The sequence below is a fragment of the Olea europaea genome, chromosome 3 (genome assembly GCF_002742605.1).
Source record: "Olea europaea var. sylvestris chromosome 3, O_europaea_v1, whole genome shotgun sequence".
Taxonomy (NCBI): Eukaryota; Viridiplantae; Streptophyta; class Magnoliopsida; order Lamiales; family Oleaceae; genus Olea; species Olea europaea.
Window position 1 is genome coordinate 19858242 of NC_036239.1, and position 24121 is coordinate 19882362.

Consider the following 24121-nt stretch of genomic DNA (forward strand, 5'->3'; position numbering starts at 1 on the left):
ATTTTTCGCGACTGTGTCGGAATTGGCTAAAATTTGACTGGTTGATCGGAAACAAAAATCGCGCCGTGGACAATTTCGTCATTCTTCTCGACTGTGTCGGAATTGGCTGAAATTTGACAATTTGATCGGAAATAAAAATCGCGTCGGGGCAATTTCGTCATTTTTCTCGACTGTATCGGAATGGGCTCAAATTTGACAGGTTGATCGGGAACAAAAATCGCGCCGGGTGTAATTTCGTCATTTTTCGCGACTGTGTCGGAAATGGCTAAAATTTGACTTGTCGATAGGAAACAAAAATCGCGTCGGGGGCAATTTCGTCACTTTTCTCGACTGTGTCGGAATTGGCTGAAATTTGGAAGTTTGATCTGAAATAAAAATCCCGCTGGCAGCAATTTCGTCATTTTTCTCGACTGTGTCGGAATGGGCTCAAATTTGACAGATGGATAGGGAACAAAAATAGCACCGGGTGTAATTTCGTCATTTTTCGCGACTGTGTCGGAATTGGCTAAAATTTGACTTGTCGGTAGGAAACAAAAACCGCGCAAGGGGGAAATTTCGTCATTTTTCTCGACTGTGTCGGAATTGGCTGAAATTTGGAAGTTTGATCGAAAATAAAAATCCCGCCGGCAGCAATTTCGTCATTTTTCTCGACTGTGTTGGAATGGGCTCAAATTTGACAGGTTGATCGGGAACAAAAATTGCGCCGGGGGTAATTTCGTCATTTTTCGCGACTGTGTCGGAATTGGCTAAAATTTGACTTGTCGATAGGAAACAAAAACCGCGCCTGGGGCAATTTCGTCATTTTTCTCGACTGTGTCGGAATTGGCTGAAATTTGGCAGTTTGATCTGAAATAAAAATCGCCCCGGGGGCAATTTCGTAATTTTTCTCGACTGTGTCGGAATGGGCTCAAATTTGACAGTTTGATCGGAAACAAAAATCGCGCCGAGGGCAATTTCGTCATTTTTCTCGACTGTGTCAGAATTTGCTGAAATTTGACAGTTTGATCGGAAATAAAAATCGCGCCGACGGCAATTTCGTCATCTTTCTCGACTTTGTCGGAAAGGGCTCAAATTTGACGGGTTGATCGGGAACAAAAATCGCGCCGGGTGTAATTTCGTCATTTTTCGCGACTGTGTCGGAATTGGCTAAAATTTGACTGGTTGATCGAAAACAAAAACGGCGCCGGGGGCAATTCGTCATTTTTCTAGACTGTGTCGGAATTGGCTTAAATTTGGAAGTTTGATCGGAAATAAAAATCCCGCCGGCGGCAATTTCGTCATTTTTCTAGGCTGTGTCGGAATTGGCTGAAATTTGGCAGTTTTATCTGAAAAAAAATCGCCGGTGGCAATTTCGTCATTTTTCTCGACTGTGTCGGAATGGGCTCAAATTTGACAGGTTGATCGGGAAAAAAAATCGCGCCGGGTGTAATTTCGTCATTTTTCACGACTGTGTCGGAATTGCCTAAAATTTGACGGGTTGATCGGAAACAAAAACCGCGCGCGGGGGCAATTTCGTCATTTTTCTCGACTTTGTCGGAGTTGGCCGAAATTTGGAAGTTTGATCGGAAATAAAAATCCCGCCGGCGGCAATTTCGTCATTTTTCTCGACTGTCTTGGAATGGGCTCAAATTTGATAAGTTTATCAGGGACTGTGTCGGAATGGGCTCAAATTCGACAGGTTGATCGGGAACAAAAACCGCGCCGGGGGCACTTTCGTTATTTTTCTCGACTGTCTTGGAATGGGCTCAAATTTGATAAGTTTATCAGGGACTGTGTCGGAATGGGCTCAAATTCGACAGGTTGATCGGGAACAAAAACCGCGCCGGGGGCACTTTCGTTATTTTTCTCGACTGTCTTGGAATGGGCTCAAATTTGATAAGTTTATCAGGGACTGTGTCGGAATGGGCTCAAATTCGACAGGTTGATCGGGAACAAAAACCGCGCCGGGGGCACTTTCGTTATTTTTCTCGACTGTCTTGGAATGGGCTCAAATTTGATAAGTTTATCAGGGACTGTGTCGGAATGGGCTCAAATTCGACAGGTTGATCGGGAACAAAAACCGCGCCGGGGGCACTTTCGTTATTTTTCTCGACTGTCTTGGAATGGGCTCAAATTTGATAAGTTTATCAGGGACTGTGTCGGAATGGGCTCAAATTTGACAGGTTGATCGGGAACAAAAATCACGCTGGGGGCAATTTAGTCATTTTTCTCGGCTGTGTCGGAATTGGCTGGAATTTGGCGGTTTGATCTGAAATAAAAATCCCCGGTGGCAATTTCGTTATTTTTCTCGACTGTGTCGGAATGGGCTCAAATTTGATAGTTGAATGGGAACAAAAACCGCGCCGGGTGTAATTTCGTCATTTTTTGCGACTGTGTCGGAATTGGCTAAAATTTGATTGGTTGATCGGAAACAAAAACCGCGCCGGGGGCAATTTCGTCATTTTTCGCGACTGTGTCGAAATTGGCTGAAATTTGACAGGTTTATCGGGGACAAAAACCGCGCCGGGTGTAATTTCGTCATTTTTCGCGACTGTGTCGAAATTGGCTGAAATTTGACAGGTTTATCGGGGACAAAAACCGCGCCGGGTGTAATTTCGTCATTTTTCGCGACTGTGTCGAAATTGGCTGAAATTTGACAGGTTTATCGGGGACAAAAACCGCGCCGGGTGTAATTTCGTCATTTTTCGCGACTGTGTCGAAATTGGCTGAAATTTGACAGGTTTATCGGGGACAAAAACCGCGCCGGGTGTAATTTCGTCATTTTTCGCGACTGTGTCGAAATTGGCTGAAATTTGACAGGTTTATCGGGGACAAAAACCGCGCCGGGTGTAATTTCGTCATTTTTCGCGACTGTGTCGAAATTGGCTGAAATTTGACAGGTTTATCGGGGACAAAAACCGCGCCGGGTGTAATTTCGTCATTTTTTGCGACTGTGTCGGAATTGGCTGAAATTTGGCAGTTTGATCTGAAATAAAAATCGTCGGGGGCAATTTCGTCATTTTTCTCGGCTGTGTCGGAATTGGCTGAAATTTGGCAGTTTGATCTGAAATAAAAATCGCCGGGGGCGATTTCGTCATTTCTCTCGGCTATGTCGGAATTGGCTTAAATTTGGCAGTTTGATCTGAAATAAAAATCGCGTTGGGGGTAATTTCGTCATTTTTCTCGACTGTGTCGGAATGGGCTCAAATTTGACGGGTTGATCGGGAACAAAAACCGCGCCGGGTGTAATTTCGTCATTTTTCGCGACTGTGTCGGAATTGGCTAAAATTTGACTGGTTGATCGAAAACAAAAACGACGCCGGGGGCAATTCGTCACTTTTCGAGACTGTGTCGGAATTGGCTGAAATTTGGAAGTTTGATCGGAAATAAAAATCCCGCCGGCGGCAATTTCGTCATTTTTTTCGTCTGTGTCGGAATTGGCTGAAATTTGGCAGTTTTATCTGAAAAAAAATCGCCGGTGGCAATTTCATCATTTTTCTCGACTGTGTCGGAATGGCTCAAATTTGACGGGTTGATCGGGAACAAAAATCGCGCCGGGTGTAATTTCGTCATTTTTCGCGACTGTGTCGGAATTGGCCCGAACTATACATTTTACGACACAATATGACAAAGTTTTGACTTTTGTGTACCCTCTCGAGCTGCACTTTTTTTAAAGCAAGTTGCTTTAACCACCAATTATTGCACTATTATATATTATTATATTAATCTCTAAATAATTTCCTAAAACCAGAGCACCAACAAAATTTACACATAAACTCCTGCAGCTTGTTTGGGAGCGCTTTTCGCTTTTTTGTCCCAAAAAATTGATTTTTTGACTGTTATTCCACTATTTCAGTCGTCATATTTGGCTTCTTCTCTCACAGGTGGACCCCACTTTTCTCCCAACAATCAAAAAATCAATTCTCAAAATCACTCCCAAACAGGCTTCTAAATATGAAAAAAAAAAATAAAATAAAATAAAAATTGACAAAATATTGTCCCGATCGTAAAACAACGCAAAAGTCATATAATTTAACATTCAAATAAGTAATTTTTAAAATTTCCAGATTTTGATAAATTATATACTATTCAAAATTTAATAGAAAAAGTACGATTTTTTAACTCACGACTCGTGCTTTCAGGCATAATTATTTTTTGAAACCAACGCAAAAGTCTTATAATTTAATCTTCAAAAATCACTAATTTCTTTTGAAATTTTTAGATTTTAATGAATAATTTACTGTTGAAAAAGTCCTTTTTTTTTTCGTATGAAAAATGATTTTTCAATTCAGGACCTCTGCTTGAATTTTTAGTTTAATAAACCATGAATGATTGAAATTATATTGCCCAAACAAGGCTCATCTTTTAAATCAAACACATAATAATCTTATTATAAATTCTCATAAAACACACAAAATGTAATATATAATTAGAGCATTTTCAATAGATTTTTTTTAATAAAAAACATCTAATGCATTATAAAGAGCATCTTCAAATTTAGTGAGTCAAAATTTTTATGCACTTCAACAATATTTTCTATTTTGTCTCCTTATTTTACCTTGCTTAATAAACATTTTTTTTATTTCTTCTGTTATTTTAATTTTATCATAATTTTTTTATATATCAATGTTCAATCAATTTAAGTCTGTTAGGTAGAAATTAAAATTTAGATTTTGATCTAAGTTAAAATCAATAATTATTTTTAACAATATATTTCACGGGAACGACTTTTTAATTCACATTTCATCAAATTTTATAAAAATATACTAAAATCTTGATTTTAATTCCTACCAAATAGGAGCTAATATATAATTTGTATAGTTTAAGAAGTATATTATTAAAATTTTCAATTTATTAAATAAGTTCATTGTACATTAAGAATAAAGAGTAATTTTCAATTTTAAAATGTTAAAATAAAGAGTCTCTTTAAACATATTTTTTACCAATAATTCTTTAAAATAAAGAATATTTTGTATTTAAATAGTATTTTGAAGATGCTATTATACAAATTTACTTAAATCCTATACTAGCCTCATTGCTTATGAAATAAACCACCCAAACTCGTCTTCAATTTATATTTAGCCCTCATTTGGTCCCCATTAATATTCATTACATTACATTTCATTTTTCTCTTTTCTATTTTACACTACACAATCTTTTATAAAATAAAATTACACGTAAATCAAACTTTTTTTTTATCAACTATTCATTTAAAAAAAACACTATTCCACCCATTTTCATTACCACAAAATGGAGGTAAAACAGGGGCTTAGTTCTTGTTTGGTGAAATTTTAATTTCAATCAATGTCAACAATTAATTTTAAACATATTTTTTGGGATTCATAATTTTTTAATAATAAATTTATTAACTTTTATCAAAATTTATTAAAAAATTATTTTATTCCCCACTAAGCAAGGTAATTTTAACTTAAACGTGATTGAGTTTTATTGCAATTAAATTGCCTGAAATATTTTATAATTAAATGAGCATTTCACGTACCCGACGAAATTATACCACCCAAGCACGGCTCGCCCTAAACTTTTCCAATCTTTTTCTCCGAAACCAGAATCTCTCTTTCTCTCTCTATCTTCTCCTGCTTGGATGGAGGTGAGAGCCTCCATCGAAAAAGCAAATTCCGTATATATAACTATCAATATACATATTATACTTCAAAACCCCCTAATTTTTGAAAAAAAAAAAAAACCAAAAAATTGAAACTTGCTTGGAATTGAAGAGAATTGTTTAGAGATTCAGGAAAGATGTTTACGTGGAGTATTGCAAAGTCGGCGGAGGCGATGTTCTCCCGGTTGGCGATAAAGAGGTTGTGTAAATTCTTGTTGAAGAAAAAATTAGGAAAATTTATACTGGGAGATATTGATCTAAATCAGCTAGATGTCCAGCTCAGCGCCGGCACCATTCAGCTCTCCGATCTCGCAGTCAACGTCGACTATATAAACCAGAAGGTGTGATTTTTTTTTTAATTGTCGTTAATTTGATGTGAACTTGTGGGTAATTTGTCCATAACGTAACATGTTTGTGGTGAATGCTGCGTGGTGTTAGTTTTCTACTTCGAATAGCATGTACTTTATTAAACTAAGTTTCATTGACTGTTACTTAAATTACTCGTTAATTAATTTGAATGGAGATTAGCATGACTGCATGGTGATTCTGCATCTAATTCATATGCTAAAGTAGTTGATGTAATGTTAATTTTGATTGAGTTTGAAATTCTTTCTTTTCTTATCTCTTCCTCTGTTTTATAATTCTCCGGGTGGGTGGTTGGATTTGCACACTCCTAGAGAGAATTTTTATGTTCTTGGATGGCTAAAATTTGAAAAACGTGACAGTTATTTGACAAACTGGGAGCTTTTGAGAGTTGATAATTAATAGAAGAAATAATAGTAAGAGGTGAATGATATTGGCAATTCAGAATATTCAAAATTATGAATCAGTTTAGCATTTCTTATGGAACAGGCACACACCATCCCCCCTCCCCCCATCCTATCCTGAGGCTTATGCAAACAATTTCAATGCCATTACATCTCTTTTATTTTTCAGTTCAATGTAGCAACTGTTTCTGTGAAAGAGGGATCTATTGGCTCATTAGTGGTAACTATGCCTTGGAAGGATGGTGGCTGTGAAATTGAGGTGGATGACCTTGAGATCGTGCTCACTCCTCGTCAGACAAATATTTTTCAAGATGAATCAGAAACTAGCAGTTCCTGTCAAAGTAAGAAGAATTATTCCAGCCATCATTGTAGAAAGCTTGAGAATGATGCAGTTAATGGAGGATTGGAAAATGCTTCTGTTGATGTTCATGAAGGAGTCAAAACCATTGCCAAGATGGTAAAATGGTTGTTGACTAGTTTTCATGTGAAAGTTAAAAATCTGATTGTAGCTTTTGATCCCTCTATGTGGGAAGAAATGAAAGAAGGATTATGCAGAACTGCAGTACTTCGAATTTCTGAGGTAGAGTGCAGAACACAAATTTCTGAAGATGCTTCTTCTAACAGTGGAAATGCACAACGTGACTTTCTTGGTTTAAATCAATTGATAAACTTTGTAAAATTCGAGGGAGCAGCGATTGAATTACTACACATGGATGATGTTGATCAGACACCTCCTCAATGTTCTCCTGTGACACCTTATGGTGACTGGTTTTCAGGAAACCATTCGTTTGGTTCCATGACTACAATTATTACTGGGGAAAAAGGAGGTTTTTCTGGGAATCTTAAATTAAGCATACCTTGGAAAAATGGTTCTTTGGATGTCCACAAAGTGGATGCAGATGTTCATATTGATCCACTAGTATTAAGAATTCAGCCTACCACCCTCAGATATTTCATTTGTATTTGGAATTTGTTTAAAGGTATGGGTGCAAAGAGTGAAGGTCACAGTGGAGCATCGAATAGCCATTCATCAAATCTGGACTCTTGTCTACTTGCTTTTTGCAAGGAGCCATTAGGCAATGAAGGCTTTGATACTGGATGTAGTCCTTGTGCAGAGAAAGAATTTGCAACAAATGCTCTGCTATCAGAGTCACCTCTTATATCAGATTGGGTGAGTAAAAAACAGAAGGACAAAACTGAAGAAGAAACAGACTTTGAGGCAAGGTTAGTACCCTATTTGCATTTTAATGGGTTGTATTTATTAAATAATTTAACCCCTGTTTGGTGTAGTTGAAAATTCAGATTTTTAGTAGTTTTTGATGAAAGTTGATGAAATATATCGTTGAAAAGTTTAGGATCTCATAACATGTGTGGTTAAAATTAATTGTTGACTTTGACTTGAATTTTAATCACCTATTTAAGTTGCACCAAAATATGTTCTAAGTGCACTTGCACCTTCTGCATGTTACATGTATCTATTGACATCTAATCCTCACCCTGCTTAGAGAAGATTAAAGAAATGAAAAGGACATAGAGAGAAAAAGTGAATTGAATAAAAGCACTTTGCAAAGAAACTTTGTCTTGAGCTAGGAGTCATATTTGAAAAAAAAGGAAGGAAAACTAGTGATGCATCCAAATAATTTCTCAAAATTTCACTTATCTTAATTATTTTCAGACCTGCTGGTTCAAGGTATTCAATTAGTCATTGAATCATGCATTGACTCTTCATAATTTTAGAGACTCTCCCTCTCTCTCAAATTTTTTTTTATTTTTTTATTTTTTCAGTAAACCACTTCTGCTGTTGATGTTAAAAGAAACCATAATCTATAGTTGTCCATTGGAAGCAAAACCTTCCATACATTATCTTTAATTTTTCTTCTTTAATCTCATTTGGTTTCCGGTGATACTAAAATATTGCCTGCATTTATAACTGATTTATTTGCAGCATGGACCAGTTCTTTGAATGTGTTGATGAACTGAGAAATTCACAGTCTGCTTTAGGGAACAGTGCTGTGTGGAACTGGACAGGTTCTATGTTCAGTGCAATAACTGCTGCATCAAACCTTGCCTCTGGATCTTTACATGTTCCCTCAGGTATGTGCTTCTCTGAATATATGTAATTTGTCTCGTTCTTTTCCTTTTTTCATATGAGAAGCTGCATCTGCAGCTGCACTTAGTTTTGATTCTTCGAGTGTTGATGCTACGATTTTTCCTTGGCAATCAGGGAAATGTTCATTTGGTAGATCAAAGGTGGAGTTATTAAAGATAACTGGTTAGAAGTGGTACGATTAAGACGTTCCTAGGTTAAGCATGATCTTTTAGAATCACATGGTTTCAATCAAAATGTCCAATTGATTCAATTATCAAGCCTATCAATGAAATAATGGATCCAAGGAAGTTTGGACCACAAACCTCGTTAGTTAATTAATGAATTAGTCTTGGTGAATTTTATGCTTTTTTCTTTCTCTAATGAATCAGGATTACATTATGGAAAATCCATAAAATCAGGTTGGTTAGTGTCTGGTTATAAATACTGAACAACTTGGTTATACTCGTGTTCCTTGTTCTAAACAAGGGATATAACACCCTCAGATGCCATTGCATTGTAGAGATGGAAGTTTCCACACTTGAGGCCTGAACTCTTTAAATTTATTACTCAAAGACATTTTCCATTTTTTTATTTTAGGCGACCCCAAATTTTTTTTGGGAATAAGAATAGAGCATATAGATGCATACTTCTTATTGGTAAGCTCATATGCCCAAATAAGACACTGAACATGCTCTTAATTTGTTCTTGTTGTTTCCACTTTCCTCTCTTTGTATTTTGATTGGAAATTAATCTGATAGCGCTCTATTGTCTAGAGTATGTTTTTAGAGAATGTGTATTGACTTGGAAGTTTGTGGCAAATCCATGTGCTTATAGAGCGCACTGTTTAATATATTGGTCTTATAGTCCTAAAGCTGCATGAAAGCTTTCATTGTCTGAGAAACTAATATGTTTTTCTTCCTAACCATTGGTGCAGAACAGCAGCATGTTGAAACCAACTTTAAGGCCGCGATTGATAAAATCTCTCTCCTTTTTTCCTTCACTGATGAAGACCAGAAGGATTCCTGGAATGCGAAGGATGCTCAGGCTAATGATGATTATCAGTTTCATTATTTATGTGCAAAGTTCACAGATCTATACTTTATATTCCAGGTAAATTATAGTTGGAGCTGATTGTTCTCTTTCCTTCTTCTCCTCTCAATCCACATTAAGTTTTCTACATTTACATTGTATTCCACCACATTAACGTCAATATGTTGGCAAGATGAGCAGGCATCTCCTCGAGAAACGAATTTTGAAGCGACAGTGTATCATATCGAACTCGTTGATCACTTTCGGGCTAAGAATGACTTGATGGATCCTAAGTTTCATGGTCTCGATTTCAATTTGGAAAGTCAGATGATTTTGATCCAACAAATGCAAAATGGTGTTCAAAGCGCTCTTCAAAATTTTTGTGCATCAAGCGAAGATGCTTTCGATCATCCTTATAATTATGGTGCTGATTTCCTGCCAAATATCCAGAACTTGGATGGTTGTTGTCATGTGGCAAACAGAAAAGAAGTTATCAGTGTAACTTTTCTTAAAACCTCAGGTGTCGGTCAGGGCCAAATCACAATGAACTCACTATCGTCTGACAGCTCACTTATGGGGCCTACGTCTTTTTCCTTGAAGCTGCCCCGATTTATTATCTGGGTGAATTTTGGTTTACTTAGTACGCTGTTAAATTTTATGAAAGAAATGGAAAATTGTATTGAAACAACAAGCGTAGGGAATTCTTATCCATCCAAGTTGCAAACAAACAAATTTTTGGGGGAGTCTAGAAAAGAAAGTCTGAGGGGTAATGTATTCCTCCAAGATGCAAGGATAATACTATGTTTCCCTTTCAAGGGGGGTGAATATTCTAATAGCTACATTTTTTGTGACCAGTTTATTGCTATTGACTTCTATTCGCCAACTCTTGGAGGTAAAGAAGTTCGAGCTGCTAAGCCAATGCCTGCCCCCACTATTCCCAAGAAAAGATATGTTGTGGCAGCATCATGCTCCCTACATTTAAATTTTCCTGACCTTCATGTCTACTTCATTACCTCAGCCTTGAAGAAGAATGTTGAATGTGGATTCTGCAGTGGGCTTGAGCCCAGCTTTTCTGTTGATAATATTATGTCTATCACTCAAGGAACTGGCTGTCAGTCAGTCATTAGTATGTTTTGGCAGGAGGGTATCAGGAGTGTTCCTGGTATGGCAAAGAAAGCGAAGCTTTTTGCTGAGAATACAGAGAGAGAAGATAACTTTATGGGAAGGGACCGTGAGTTTGCTTCTGTGACCACTGTTAAGAATATGGCGGACTTTGATACTTCTACTAAACCAGAGATTATTTCAAGCTCTAGATTTTTTTTGCATGCACATCTCTCTCCTGTTACAATCAATCTTGCCAAATCTCATTACGAGAACTTACATGATCTCACACATCAGGTGATCGATTGTTTCTCATGCATGGTTTCTGATCCAGGTGGCATTAACAAAGAAATCCCTCTGTTTCAAACATCCATTTTAGTGGAATGTGACTCTGTAACAATTTCAGTTACTGCAGAAGCAGTAGGGAATGTCAAGCCTTCCATCCAGTATGAACTTCCCGGTTCTTGGCATAGTTTTGTTCTCCAAGTTCACAGGTTTGAGTTGCTGTCTGTAGAAAATATTGGTGGAATAAGGAGTGCCAGCTTCCTACGTGTGTCCCATGGTCAGGGAAATATGTGGGGTTCTATTACGGAAGGTCTACCCAAAGAGTTTCTTCTGATCTCATGCAGTGACTCTTCCATGGGGCGTGGTGATGGAGAAGGTTCAAATGTATTGTCTTCTATGCATTCAGGTACCGACTTTGTACTCTTCTGGGATCCCGAGAGCAACAAGAATTATACTTCCATTACTGTAAGATGTGCCACTATTGTGGCAATAGGTGGTCGCCTGGATTGGTTGAATACAATAATCTCCTTCTTCAGTTTGCCATCTTCTGAATTGGAACAAGCTGGTGATAACAGTCCGAGCCAGACCCATGGATCTTCTTTTCTTCTTAACTTGATCGATATCTGTTTGAGTTATGAGCCATACCTGAAAAAATTAGAGGCTGAAGATGACCTCGATCCCGTATCTTCTCCACAGAAAATCAATGAAGTTATACCTGAGCAGTATGTTGCCTGTCTGTTGGCTGCATCTTCCTTTATACTTTCTAATAGAACAACTGTTGATTGTACTGCTGCGGACTATAAAATTATACTGCAAGATCTAGGTCTACTTCTTTGTTCATTATCTGAGTCGAAAGTTATTGGTAATACTTACAGTGTAGAACATCTTAGCAAGATTGGCTATGTTAAAGTTGCACAAGAGGCACACGTTGAAGCACTTGTACGGACAAACTGTCAGAATGGCCACATGTGGGAAGTGGAATGCACAGATTCTCACATCGATTTGAATACATGCCATGATACTGCTTCTGGTTTAATTAGATTGGCTGATCAACTCCAGAAACTGTTTGCACCTGATATGCAAGAATCAATTGTTCACTTGCAGACAAGGTGGAATAATGTCCAGCAGGTGCATGACAACAATGATGGTTGCACCTTGAGTACCAATTTTTCTCCACCAGTTTCTGAGATGTGTGGTCCAAGTGTAGATAGACAGAATAAACGAGGCCCAGTCAACTTGATGGATGAAATTTGTGAAGACGTATTCCATCTAGATGGAAACTCCGATGGCCAAGCTAAATTTTTTGAATCACGTCTCTGTGCAGTAGGTGCTGGTAGTTCCCTTGATGAACAATGTAATTTAACAGTCAATGGCTCTTCATATAATTTGCCTCTTGCTGGATCTGTGCCTGTAGTTGGACTGGAAGCTGGTGGTGCACCATTACAGGAAAACTTTCCTGAGTTGATAGAGGAATATATCTTGTCAGATTTGCGTCCCTTCTCAGAACTGACTTTGAAAAGCCAGCCACCAAATGATATTCTTAAATGCAAGACTGGTGCCAAAGAAGAAGCACAAATCGGAAATGGTCGATGGTATGGGGAATCCTCATTAAGAATTTTGGAAAACCATGTTTCAAAAGTCAATGAGCAGACTAATGTCCCGCAACTTGTAGAAGGCGAGTCTTCTAGCAGTGATACTGAATATGATGACTGTAGGAAAGTCGTAGGTTGCGTACTTCTTAAGAACATGAACATCATTTGGAGAATGTATGCCGGTTCTGACTGGTCCAACTCTGAAAGAACTGTTCAGCAGTATGCAAATAACAATGGGAGGGATACAACTATATCTTTAGAGCTTGAGTTGTTCGAAATAGGTTTCCAATATGATGTTTTTACCGATGGTGGAATATGTGCATCTAGACTTGCTCTCTCTATTCAAGACTTCTGCCTTAATGACAACAGCCGTAATGCGCCATGGAAGCAGGTAATGCTCAAGTGTCTGAACTTCAGTGCACTTCTATATTTTGCCAGAAACTATTGTCTGATTTCATAATTTGGTTTGACTGCAAGGTGCTTGGTCTTGATCATTCAAAAAAATATCCGAGGAAGTTCTCCTCAAAAGCATTAAAGCTGGATATGGAAGCTGTTAGACCAGACCCTTCAATCCCCTTGGAAGAAAACCGGTGTGTGCATCTTGTTCCAGATATTTTTTTTCCACTTCTTTCTCATTGAAGGAAATTTCTTGCAGTTTTATATGTTTATTTCTTGTTCTGGAATATGTTTTAATAGCATCGATTTATTAATTTCTTTTTATTTATGGAATTTCATACTAAAGCTCCTTGGAAATAGAAATTTTCACATTGGTAACTGATGGACTGCAAAGATATAATTTTGCAGTACTTGCCTAGTGGGAAGCAAACAAGTTTTCTTGCCGATGCATAAAGACCACCCTGAATGGGGGAAAACATAGTCCCAGAATCAGTTCATTGACCTGTATAGAAAAGAAAAAAGAAGTCTAGGTGTAGTTATATGTCATCCATGGCTTACAATTGTTGCATTTTTTGGGGTACTTGAACCACCTGTGAGCTGTATAGAACTCTTGACAACTAGTAGAAGTGCAATCAAGAAAAGATCCCAAATATTTATGGAACAAAATGATGATTCAGAATTTATGTGACCTGAAGGGTGAAATTATAACTGATGCCTATGTATCTTTATTGTTTCCATTGGGCTCTATAATCATGTTGTCATAGTCTATATTGTATCTTTGTGAAACAGAAGCAGGGGCATAGGCCTTTGATATATATATGTATATTTTTTTTTGGATAGGTAATCAAATATTTTATTAATCATGGATAATACATAGGAAGTGTATTATCAATTAATACAAGACAGAAACGATATGAAATTGGGCAACCCGTCTACGTAAATAATAGTCACGGCATTAAACCAAGTATACAGTGTCAAATAAAACAATTCTTTAATTTGTTATGTTGTTCGTGTATTATCGTTGAAATAGCGACTATTTCTCTCTCTCCACATACATCAGACGATGCATCCTGGGACAAGGTCCCAAACAATCTTGCAATTTTTATTACGAAATCTTACCCCCCATGCCTTCAAAACATCCTCCATACGTTGTGGAAACATCCAATCCGTGTGTTGAGAAATCATTCCATAGGGTACGAGCACCGTCACAATGAAGGAACTAGTTGTCAATCGTCTGTCCATTCTTCTGACACATATAGCACAATTTTGTAACATAAAAGCCCCTATTTCGGAGGTTATTCACCGTTAACACTTGTCCTCTCACAACCGTCCATAGTAAAAATGTCACCCGAGGAGGTAGTTTACAACGCCATACCTTCTTCCATGGGAATGAACACTCTTCAAGTTCCAATAAAGATCTAAAATAAGAGTTTACTGAGAAAATGTCATCACGTGCCAACCTCTACTTGCTACGATCACTTTCGCCTACGTTGACGTGCACCTCATACAAAGAGGTCAGGAGTAGCGCATAATCATCCAATTACCAGTCCTGTAGACCCCTTCTGAAAGCGATGTTCTAGCTGGGATTCCCATTATGCACATGTAAGACTTCATTCACCATAGCCTGCAGCATTAAAGTAATACGATGCAGGGAAGGATGCTCCGCTCTTAATGGCCGATCTCTACACTAACAATCTTTCCAGAATTTGGTAGTATTGTCATTCCCCACCCCATACGTCAATATTTCCTGAAATTCTCTCCACCCTCGTCGTATATACCTCTACAAACTCACCCCATAAGAATCACGATCCTTGGTTGAGCACCATCCCCCCTCTAGAACACCATATTTCGCTCTATAATTTCCTCCAAAAGCTCTCCCTCTTCACACCAAATCGCCACAACCACTTACATAGGGAGGCCTTATTAAACAATACAAGACTCCTCATTCCAAGGTCCCCCGTTTTTATGGGAGAACACACTACGCCCCAGTTAACCAAGTGAAGTTTTCTCTAGTCTCTAATCTTTTTGCCACTGAAACGGGAATGGGAAACAATAACAAGAAGTAAGTGGGGAGATTCGATAGAGTGGATTTGATGACTGTAGGACGGCCTTCCTTTGAGAGGTACATACGCTTCCAACCCGCTAACCTCCTTTCCACCCTTTCCACAATACTATTCCAAATGTGTGTGTTTTTAAACCATGCTCCTAAGGGGAGCCCAAGATAGGACATAGACAGTTGCGCAGTCCTGCAACCCAATATGGTCGCCAACTCCTCCACATTAGTGACATCCCCAACTATGATGGCCTCATATTTCCCCAAATTAATTTTCAATCCAGATACAGCTTTAAAGCATAGTAATAGACGCAAGTTCTTGAATTGCTCAACCTCTGCATCACAGAAGATCAATGTATCGTCTGCAAATAGCAAATGGGATACTTGTAACTGGTTAATCAAAAAAGCTTCTCAACAGACGTTCTCTCATAGCTTTCTCAAGCATCCTACCTAAAGCCTCCATAACAATGATAAACAATAATGGAGACAACAGAACCCCTTGCCTCAAACCTCTACTACTCCGGAAATAACCCTCAAGAGTGTCGTTTACCAAAATCGAATAGGAGACCGTAGATATACAAAACTGAATCCAATGGCGCCACTTGTCCTCGAAGCCACATCGCCTGAGCATATACAAAAGGAATCCCCAGTTCCCGTGATCATAGGCCTTCTGAATATCAAGTTTACATAACATTCCCGGAATCCCTATACGCAGTCTGGAGTCAATACATTCATTTGCTATAAGTACGGAATCCAATATTTGGCGCTCTTTGACGAAGGCATTTTGAAATTTAGACACCACTTTTTCCAACACCTCCTTTAATCTATTAGCCAGTACCTTTGCAATAATTTTGTACACCCCGTTTGCTAAGCTGATCGGACAAAATCATCCCTGCCAACTCATCCCACAATCCACCTCTACTCTCATCATCATTAGGCCCATAAACTCCTATGAACATCCAACAAAATTCATCGCCAATATTTTTAAACGAAAGCGATAAAGAAAATAGTCCTTCACTAACCTCCTCCATATTAAGAATTCTCGTGTCCCATATGACTAACACACCTTCTGAGGCCCTTGATGATCCCTTATATTGATATCCAACATGCTGTCCTCCCCATAAATTGCTCTCAATAGCCCTCGAGACGAAATCCAACTTAGTTTTTTGTAAACAGACTAAGTCCGCCCTCCATCCCCTTAGCAGATTTCGAACCGTAATCTTTTATCCGCTACATTAAGCCCCCTTATGTTCCAATTAATTATTTTTGGTATTATCTTAACGCTCTGTCATCCCTCCCAAGCAATCCTTTCTTTGACTTGACACCCTTACCCCATAATTTACTGACTATTCAAGTCGCTTAAGTTCACGATCTCCTTTTCTTCTTGTTTTACCACCTGGTATACTCATCCCTTGTCCCCTATTGGCCTTCAACTCCTCGAATAATTGTAACAGTCTACTTTCATATCCATCGCAGGACACACCAACTAACTTACTGAAATTCTGAATTTTTTGAAAAACCCAATTTGAAGGTGGGGGACCTTCAATTGCATGCACTTCCGTTATTTCCTCTTCATGACAATACTCTAAGAGATCATATGGGAATCCCTCTACTTTCTCCACCTGCTTGGTATCACTGTTTGTTCCTCTTTTCTTGGTGCCATCTGCCCACAACACTAGATCTTTGTCAGTCCCTAATTCCTTTTCTTTTAGGGGTTTCGAGTGCCTTCTATTATGTCTTCTGAACCAAGGTGTTAGAACATGTCGCCTCGTGCTCTTTTAGTTCAGTCAAAGCTGAACCGTCGACTAATGTATGCCCCGTCTCTTTCGCAGCTGATAATAATCCGTCAGCCGGCGTCATGTCCATCATACCCAGTGTCTTCGACTCCAAATTCATCATATTCAGCTCTTCTGCGTTAGACCAAGGTCCCATCTCCCGATTTGCTTCGACCCCTGAGTCATTATCCCCTTTATCTTTGGTGGGGTCTACATTTGGTGATAGCTCCTTAGGAGACAAGCTTTTTGCTTCCACGCCCACCCCACACTTATGACAAAAAAGAATCTTGGATTTCGCTACAGATCCACATCCCACAAGCCTAGATAATTCATCCAATTCCTCTTTCAACACGTGGACACGGGCCCTTATTTCATCACAATTCAATACACTGTCATATGATCCTTCTACATGTGTTTCCTTAGGTTTATGCGTCATACAAATGCCTTCATTAGTAGCTACTTTTTCTTTTCGCATTAGCACCCTTCGATCAACATTCTGCATGGCATGTACGTTTGTCGCAACTTCAGCATATGTCATCCCTTGTTGGCGTCCAGCATTCATCGTTTGACGTTTGGCCTTGTCTCCAATTACAAATGAGTCAACTATAGCTTGAAACACTCGTGAAATCGAAGCCCATCCTTCACCATTCGCACCTTCCGGCACCATCACCACTCCCTTCCGACGCCTATCCCCATACTGTGCTATAATCAAGTATCTACAACGTCTGTTCACGCAATGTTGTGCCAAAAAGCTCTTGATGACTCATTAAACTTTGAGACAGTCATCCAACCTACTAGCTACCCTCAACATATCCACCATATTCACCATCCAGAGTGCGCCAAACATTTCCATACATATTGCATTCGATATCCTCCAGCCCCACTCTGTTATCTTAACAGTGCCGAGATTGTTAACAGAAACTTGAAACTCTTTTGCCTCCACTCGAAACCGTCGCACTGCTTTAGCGGCGCGTGCTCCTCCCCAATGGCGCGTGCTCCTCCCCAACCTGCACTGCCCTCCGATTAGGCGTGTCTGCCTGAGTGGTGGCTAGATTTTGCGTGATCTAGGTTTGCATCCCGGATCGATCCATCTGCATGTCAACATTTCGAATACTTCACCAGTTTTGCTGTCGACCAGTGGCGCTACTTCATCCCAAGTGGTTGCATCTCCGGTTCCAGCATCATCTTGAGTGGCGGTGCTAGGATTTCCACCTAGGGCCGCCTAAAGGTGTGGCTGTATGTGTGGCGAGAGGCCGGAAGAGTTAGGGTTGCCGTGCGACGCGTTGCAGTCGTCGGTGAAAATAATGGTCGTAGTTGGATCGGCGGTGGTTTGCTGGTCATGGGTTTGGGTTTTGAGTTTGGATATTAGGGAGGTCATGGGTCATATAGGCCCTTGATAGTATTTCCCTTCTTGTATGTACATGTCTTAATTGTATCTGTTCATTTTTCAAATTATATTCACCTGAATTCTGGATATTTGGATGAAGAATGCACATCCTTTCTTCAAAATTTCTCATCATTTATGCACTGGAAATTGAATGTCCTGTTAATTCTTAAATCCGACAATGACTTGTATGGTTCTTTTCTTCTTATTATTATGTTTCCTTCTCCAGGTTAAGCATTGCTCTACTTCCTTTGCGTCTGCATCTGCATCAGAATCAGCTTGATTTTCTCATTAGCTTCTTTGGGGGAAAAAGCTCACAAGCTGATTTATCCCAGAGTGCTACTTCTCCAGGACCAAGTGAAAGAGGAAAGTCAACAAAGAAGAGTGCAATTCTAGGAAGCAATCCCATCAGTGATGAGGCATTTCTTACTTATTTTCAGGTAGGTTGTATGAAATAATTTCTATTGGAACACTATATTAACCTTAATCTTTAGTGGATGATGGTTGGGCACTTATGCCCATGGTTATCTTTTCAAGTGGACAGAGTGTTATTTTAATCAGAACTGGTCCGTTCTGTATTATTTGTGCCCTGATCTTGATGCTGTTGCTTATAATATTTTTTTCATCCTTTGCCCCTGGATTAGATCTGTGCACATTAGGATCATCGCTTACAAAATCAATATCCTTTACTGGTATTTCTTTTCTGCAGAAATTTGATATTCAGCCCGTCCTCATTCGAGTTGATTACTGTCCACACCATGTCGACTTGGCTGCATTAAGGGGTGGGAAGTATGTGGAACTTGTTAACCTAGTACCTTGGAAGGTATGTTTCTGGTTCATATGTGCAATCTGATAATGCCTGATTTCTTAATTTTTGATGCACAAACAACATAGCTGATTATGAACGGTTGCGTCTAATTAGTTATGGGCCAATGGCAACAGCCATGTGGTCAGTCCACGTTAAAAAGGAATTTTTAGCAAACTGCTGATTCGCAGGCTCCCCTTTCTTTGTAAAGCCCCTTCTCCAGCACATGCATACCATGAAGAAGAAAAAAATGAAATATATTACTATGAAAAGAAACTTCAAAAAGAAAAAGGAAACGAATCTGGCAAGAAATTGCATCTAATGAAATTTATGCAAACTATTCCTGATCTGCATCTTTTCTGTGTTCACCTCATGTTCTGTTAACACATTTTTGCGCTTGGATGGCTATATTACCCATGTGGACTTTTCTGACTTGCCAATAGATTATGCCTTGCATACTATGGGCAATGCCTTTCTGTTACTATTCCCACTAAATTTTCACCAAATTTCTCATGGCAAATTAAGTAGGATAAGCGGGATTTATCTAATTAAATTTTGTACGGTGCGCTTGATTGCAAGCATGGAATTTGCATGGAAAGAAAATAAATTTTAGATAATTCAATTGCCTAAAATTTATTTGAATGGAAATTGTCAATTAAATGTGTTTGATTGATTTAATTTTCAATCTAAAAAATATTATACTTGCCAATTTTTTATTGGTAGGTAGATAAGAGAGACAAATAAAAGTCACTCTCTAGAAAATAAAATCCTATTCCCCCTAAAGAAAATATTTTTCTTAATTTTGAGGAAAATATTGTCAACGTGACCAAAAGTAGAAAAATATTATCCATAGAAAAAATGGCAATCAAACATCACAAAAGTAGGAACTTAGTTGGAAAAAACACGTTTTCCATGGAAAATATTGGCAATCAATGCACCCTTAGTGAATTTGTGGATGAATTCTCTGGTTCAAATAGAAATTTGAGTCTCTTTAAATGCAGATCTGTAAGAGTTGTGGGAAATACTCACTTGATCATTTTCTCCTGAACCTCTTCATTCATATTAATTTCTGACTATCAATTATTATGTTAATTCCTTGATCCTTGTTATATGTAAAAATCCCATCCCTTCCCGACTCTCTTTTATCATAAATGTAATCTAAAAACCCACAAATCAATCTAGAATGGGCATGTTGCTAAAACGTTAGAATTGCCAGCCCTTGCAAAGTAATTGTTACATTTTTTTGATCCATCCTTTGTATCAATAAAATTCTGTGTATAATGCATTGGAATAGTTTGGTCTCCAATACCTTCTCAGATATAGTTTCAACCATTACAATCTTACCTAGCATTATTTCATTGAACTCGCTGCATTACTATGGCAAGAAAGATACTGAGAACTTTTATTTGATAATGAAACTGAAAATGCAAGCCTGAGAAATTTTCTTCTCATTTTTGAGATTTGAATTTTCAAATGTTAAGCTCCATTTGCTATTGACATCTAATACAGGGGATCGAGCTACAACTGAAACATGTCCAGGCAGTTGGCGTTTATGGCTGGGGCAGTGTTTGTGAAACAATAGTTGGGGATTGGTTGGAAGATATTTCTCAAAACCAGGTTTTGATATATCTGATAAAATATTTCTGGCACAGGAATAATGTCATTTATGAAATCATGGGTATTAACTAGTCACGGATTCTGCAGGTTCATAAACTGTTAAAAGGCCTTCCTCCTATTCGGTCATTGGTTGCTGTTGGCTCGGGTGCTGCAAAGTTGGTGGCTGCACCTGTGAAGAGCTACAGGAAGGATCGTAGATTACTGAAAGGAATGCAAAGAGGTCAGTTGTCAAAAATGACATTTTTGAATTTGTTGATAATAATGCGAGTTTCATGTTAAAGAGGCAAGACTTCAGCTCTACTTCCCTTTCCATGTGGTTTAGATGTGTCACAGAGTTATGTTACTATGTGCAATTATCAGAAAGAAAAGATACTTGACTTTGATGAAGTGCAAAGATGAATTTAAACACGTACTCATCTTTGGTATCTAGGAAAAAATTATTTCTTGAAGAAGTTTGTCTCAGCTTTGCATTAACAAATTCATTCTAGAAAAATGCATGTACAGTATCTGATGTTTATGATTCTTTAAATAATGATCAATTGTTGCGAAATGTTCCTCACAAGTAAAGGTCGTCGGTTGTTAAATTTAATGATGAGAGTTCAATTTTAGTTCTGGATCCTTTGTGATTAATCTCAGTTTGGTGAATTAACACGCTCGATAAATTATCTGCGCACATGATGTTTGAGTTACATTGGTTTTCTTGCTTATTTTGATAATCATGTGTATATTCCCTACTCTCATTTTGTAAAACCTGTATCGCCAATAGAAATTAGAAAAAGAAGAAAGTAGGATACTCAGTTTCTGCATGTATATTAGAAGCATTATTCTGATTTCTCATGGTCAAATAGGACAGAAAAGGGCTTCGACTTATGCCTGATATATGAATTAATAACTGCTCATATTTAACAAGGCTTATGCACTCGTGGGATGACTGTTACACAATACAACCTTTTGTCACTTTTTCACCTCGTATAATTACCCCAATATACAATTTTTTTGAAGTCCCTCATGTACAATTTTAAAACTGAATACCACTCTTTTTGGTGGAAGACTTATTTTAAGCTGTTGTTTCAGGTACAATAGCTTTTCTTAGAAGTATTTCACTTGAAGCAATTGGGCTAGGAGTTCATCTGGCGGCAGGAGCTCATGATGTCCTCCTCCAGGCTGAGTATATTCTCACAAGCAGTCCACCTTCGGTACCATGGCCTGTTGAAAACAGGATGACTACCAATGTGAGATCAAATCAGCCCAATGATGCTCGACAAGGAATTCAGCAGGTTAATATTGCATCTCTTTAGACTCAGTTTTACATAGTCGCTTTTCACTCTGTAAAGTTTTTAATTTCCAATTTTTCAAATATTTAGGAAAATAATGGCAGTTTCATCATTCAATTATTAGAAAAATTAAACTTTGTCATCCAACTATAATTTAAAATCAATTTCGTTCTAACAATCAGAAAAATTCAATTTGGTCATCCAACTATAATTTAAAAGCAATTTCATCCTTCAACAATTAGAAAAGTTCAATTTGGTCATCCAACTATACTTTAAAAGTAATATAGAAAAATTCAATTTGGGCATCTAACTATAATTTAAAAGCAATTTCATTTGGGATATAAATCTTCATCATTAATTTTTTTTTTGGTTACTTCACTACTCACCTTTTCACATGAAATATTCTCACAAGTCAGAGTTGAAATGATGCCCACAATCCAATGCTAGAGGAACTGAATTGATGGAATATTATATCTGTGTAAAAAGTTATTTTTTCTCTTTACCTTTTATTATATTGCCATCTGGGATGATGGTGGTTGACATTCATTTTTGGTTGGTGTTGTGGAAGATTGTCTTTATCATTGGTTTCTGAGGAAAAAAAATGAGAAATACAAAAACATAGTGTTTTCCTGTATTTCCTTGTTGGACGTGAGCGAACATTTCTAATTGCATCCTTCAAATGCTTGTAAATATACAGGCTTTTGAAAGCATAGGCGATGGACTTGGCAAATCAGCCTCTGCTTTAGTACAAACTCCCTTGAAAAAATATCAGCGTGGTGCTGGTGTAGGATCTGCTTTGGTAACTGCCGTCCAGGGTGCTCCTGTAGCAGCTATAGCTCCCGCATCTGCTGTTGTACGTGCAGCGCATTGTGCTTTTCTTGGCTTCAGGAACAGGTTTTAAACCCCCCCCCCCCCCCCCCCCCCCCCCCCCTTTCCCTCTTTTTATGGTAATTCTTTGTATGTGCAGCCTTGACCCTGAGCGTAAGAGAGAATCTTTGGAGAAACACTTGGGGAGAAGCCTGTCTCCGAAGAATTCAAACAATAGATGTGAACCAAGTCAGTAAATTTACTCTGACATATGATCACATGTTATGGTTGATGGCTGTTTATTTATGCTATTATTTTTCTTTTGACTGCTTGTAAGTATCATATTGATGGAAAAGCAAGCATTCAGTCCCATCAGAGTCAATCTAATGTCCCATAGTTGCTGAGGAGAATAAATAATTTTGAACCCCTCTATTGGGATGTTATGGTGACTACTCTTTGTATCATGACCTGCATTTCATTCAGGTAGCTGATACTTTATAATATGCACAATCTTACTCATATTTTTGCTGTTCAGTAAAATCTAACTTGATATGTACATAACAAACATTACATACTAAGACGAGTCAAGTAAAGAATGCAGCAGGAAGATAAATGAGCGCGTCCAAGTCTGATCAAGTGAATAGAAAATTCATCAAACCATCTCTCTTTTGCCCATATTTTAGATTCAGTAACTCATCGTTGAAATCTATTGGAAATCCCTGTTAAAACCGAGCATTGTGGGTTTGCATTTCTTTTGAGCTAATTTATTTATATATTTGCGTGTTTGCAGGTGTAGATAATGTGCATATAGGAAGCCGGTTACCAATATTTTTTTCATCAGAGGACAAATCTGAAAGTGATGTAAATACGCAGTTAGGATTTTAGGTTTTAGCGCACAAAATTCTACCTTGTAAATACTGTTGTTTTATCGACATATTTAGCCTTCTTCTGTTGTAATATGTGTACCATAGTTTTGATCCCCCCTAAAAAAAATTATGCTTTATAAGTTTGTTTGAAATGATTCACCATTGTATAATCTTAGTCAAGGATCACATTCTTAACTGATGATTTTGTATAATATATTTCAGTTTTAGTACTAATTTTTTTTAGGAACCTTTGTTTGGCGTGTTTTAAACCGACTTTGTTGCTGGGTATATGTATATTTGAGCCTATTACCAATTAAGATTTTTGTTATTTGTTTCACAACTTCCCGTTTGGAACCATGCTCGGGAACTTATGCAGTGAATTTCATGTTGGATGGTTCGAGTTGATTAAAAGATAGCTTCATGAAAGATCGTGTGTTCTGATTGCGTGGCAGAAGAATTCTTATTGAAGGGATAATTCCTCCATAATGAATTTCTGGTTCTACCTTTAACATCCGTCTGTGTTGATGTGGTGAAGATTAAGGTGTTAAAGGGATCGAGTCGAGCAGCTCATCTAGTCTATGGTCAGGGTTAGCTCAGCTACCACACGAGTCGGCTCGGTTCAAGGAAGTTTGCCTGGGGTGAGTTGAGCCAGCTCGGGCTCATTTTTTTTTATTTTTTT

At 38.1% G+C, this 24121-nt stretch overlaps 1 protein-coding gene across 2 annotated transcripts; it reads left to right on the plus strand.

Moving 5' to 3' along the window:
* Positions 1–5486: 5486 nt before the first annotated feature.
* On the plus strand, positions 5487–23691 carry LOC111389069 (autophagy-related protein 2). 2 transcript variants are annotated; one of them, XR_002701675.1, is made up of 15 exons: positions 5487–5943; positions 6539–7593; positions 8315–8463; positions 9393–9568; positions 9689–12856; positions 12943–13055; positions 18303–18513; positions 18783–18896; positions 20388–20495; positions 20583–20715; positions 21570–21772; positions 22467–22663; positions 22737–22825; positions 22914–23059; positions 23367–23691. XR_002701675.1 is itself a non-coding variant. In XM_023013926.1 (14 exons), the coding sequence occupies exons 1-14, from the start codon at positions 5740–5742 to the stop codon at positions 23459–23461; spliced, it is 6015 nt and encodes a 2004-aa protein (XP_022869694.1). In that variant the 5' UTR covers positions 5487–5739; the 3' UTR covers positions 23462–23691. The 2 variants fall into 2 exon arrangements, 1 of the variants encoding a protein (XP_022869694.1); XM_023013926.1 differs by lacking the exon at positions 22914–23059.
* Positions 23692–24121: the final 430 nt, after the last annotated feature.

Excerpts from the sequence above, each read along its gene's own strand:
- LOC111389069 (XM_023013926.1), top strand. The coding sequence starts at position 5,740 with ATGTTTACGTGGAGTATTGCAAAGTCGGCGGAGGCGATGTTCTCCCGG. Across the intron at positions 8,464-9,392 it reads ATCTTTACATGTTCCCTCAG|AACAGCAGCATGTTGAAACC; the intron begins GTATGTGCTTCT and ends CCATTGGTGCAG. Across the intron at positions 22,664-22,736 it reads TTTCTTGGCTTCAGGAACAG|CCTTGACCCTGAGCGTAAGA; the intron begins GTTTTAAACCCC and ends TTGTATGTGCAG.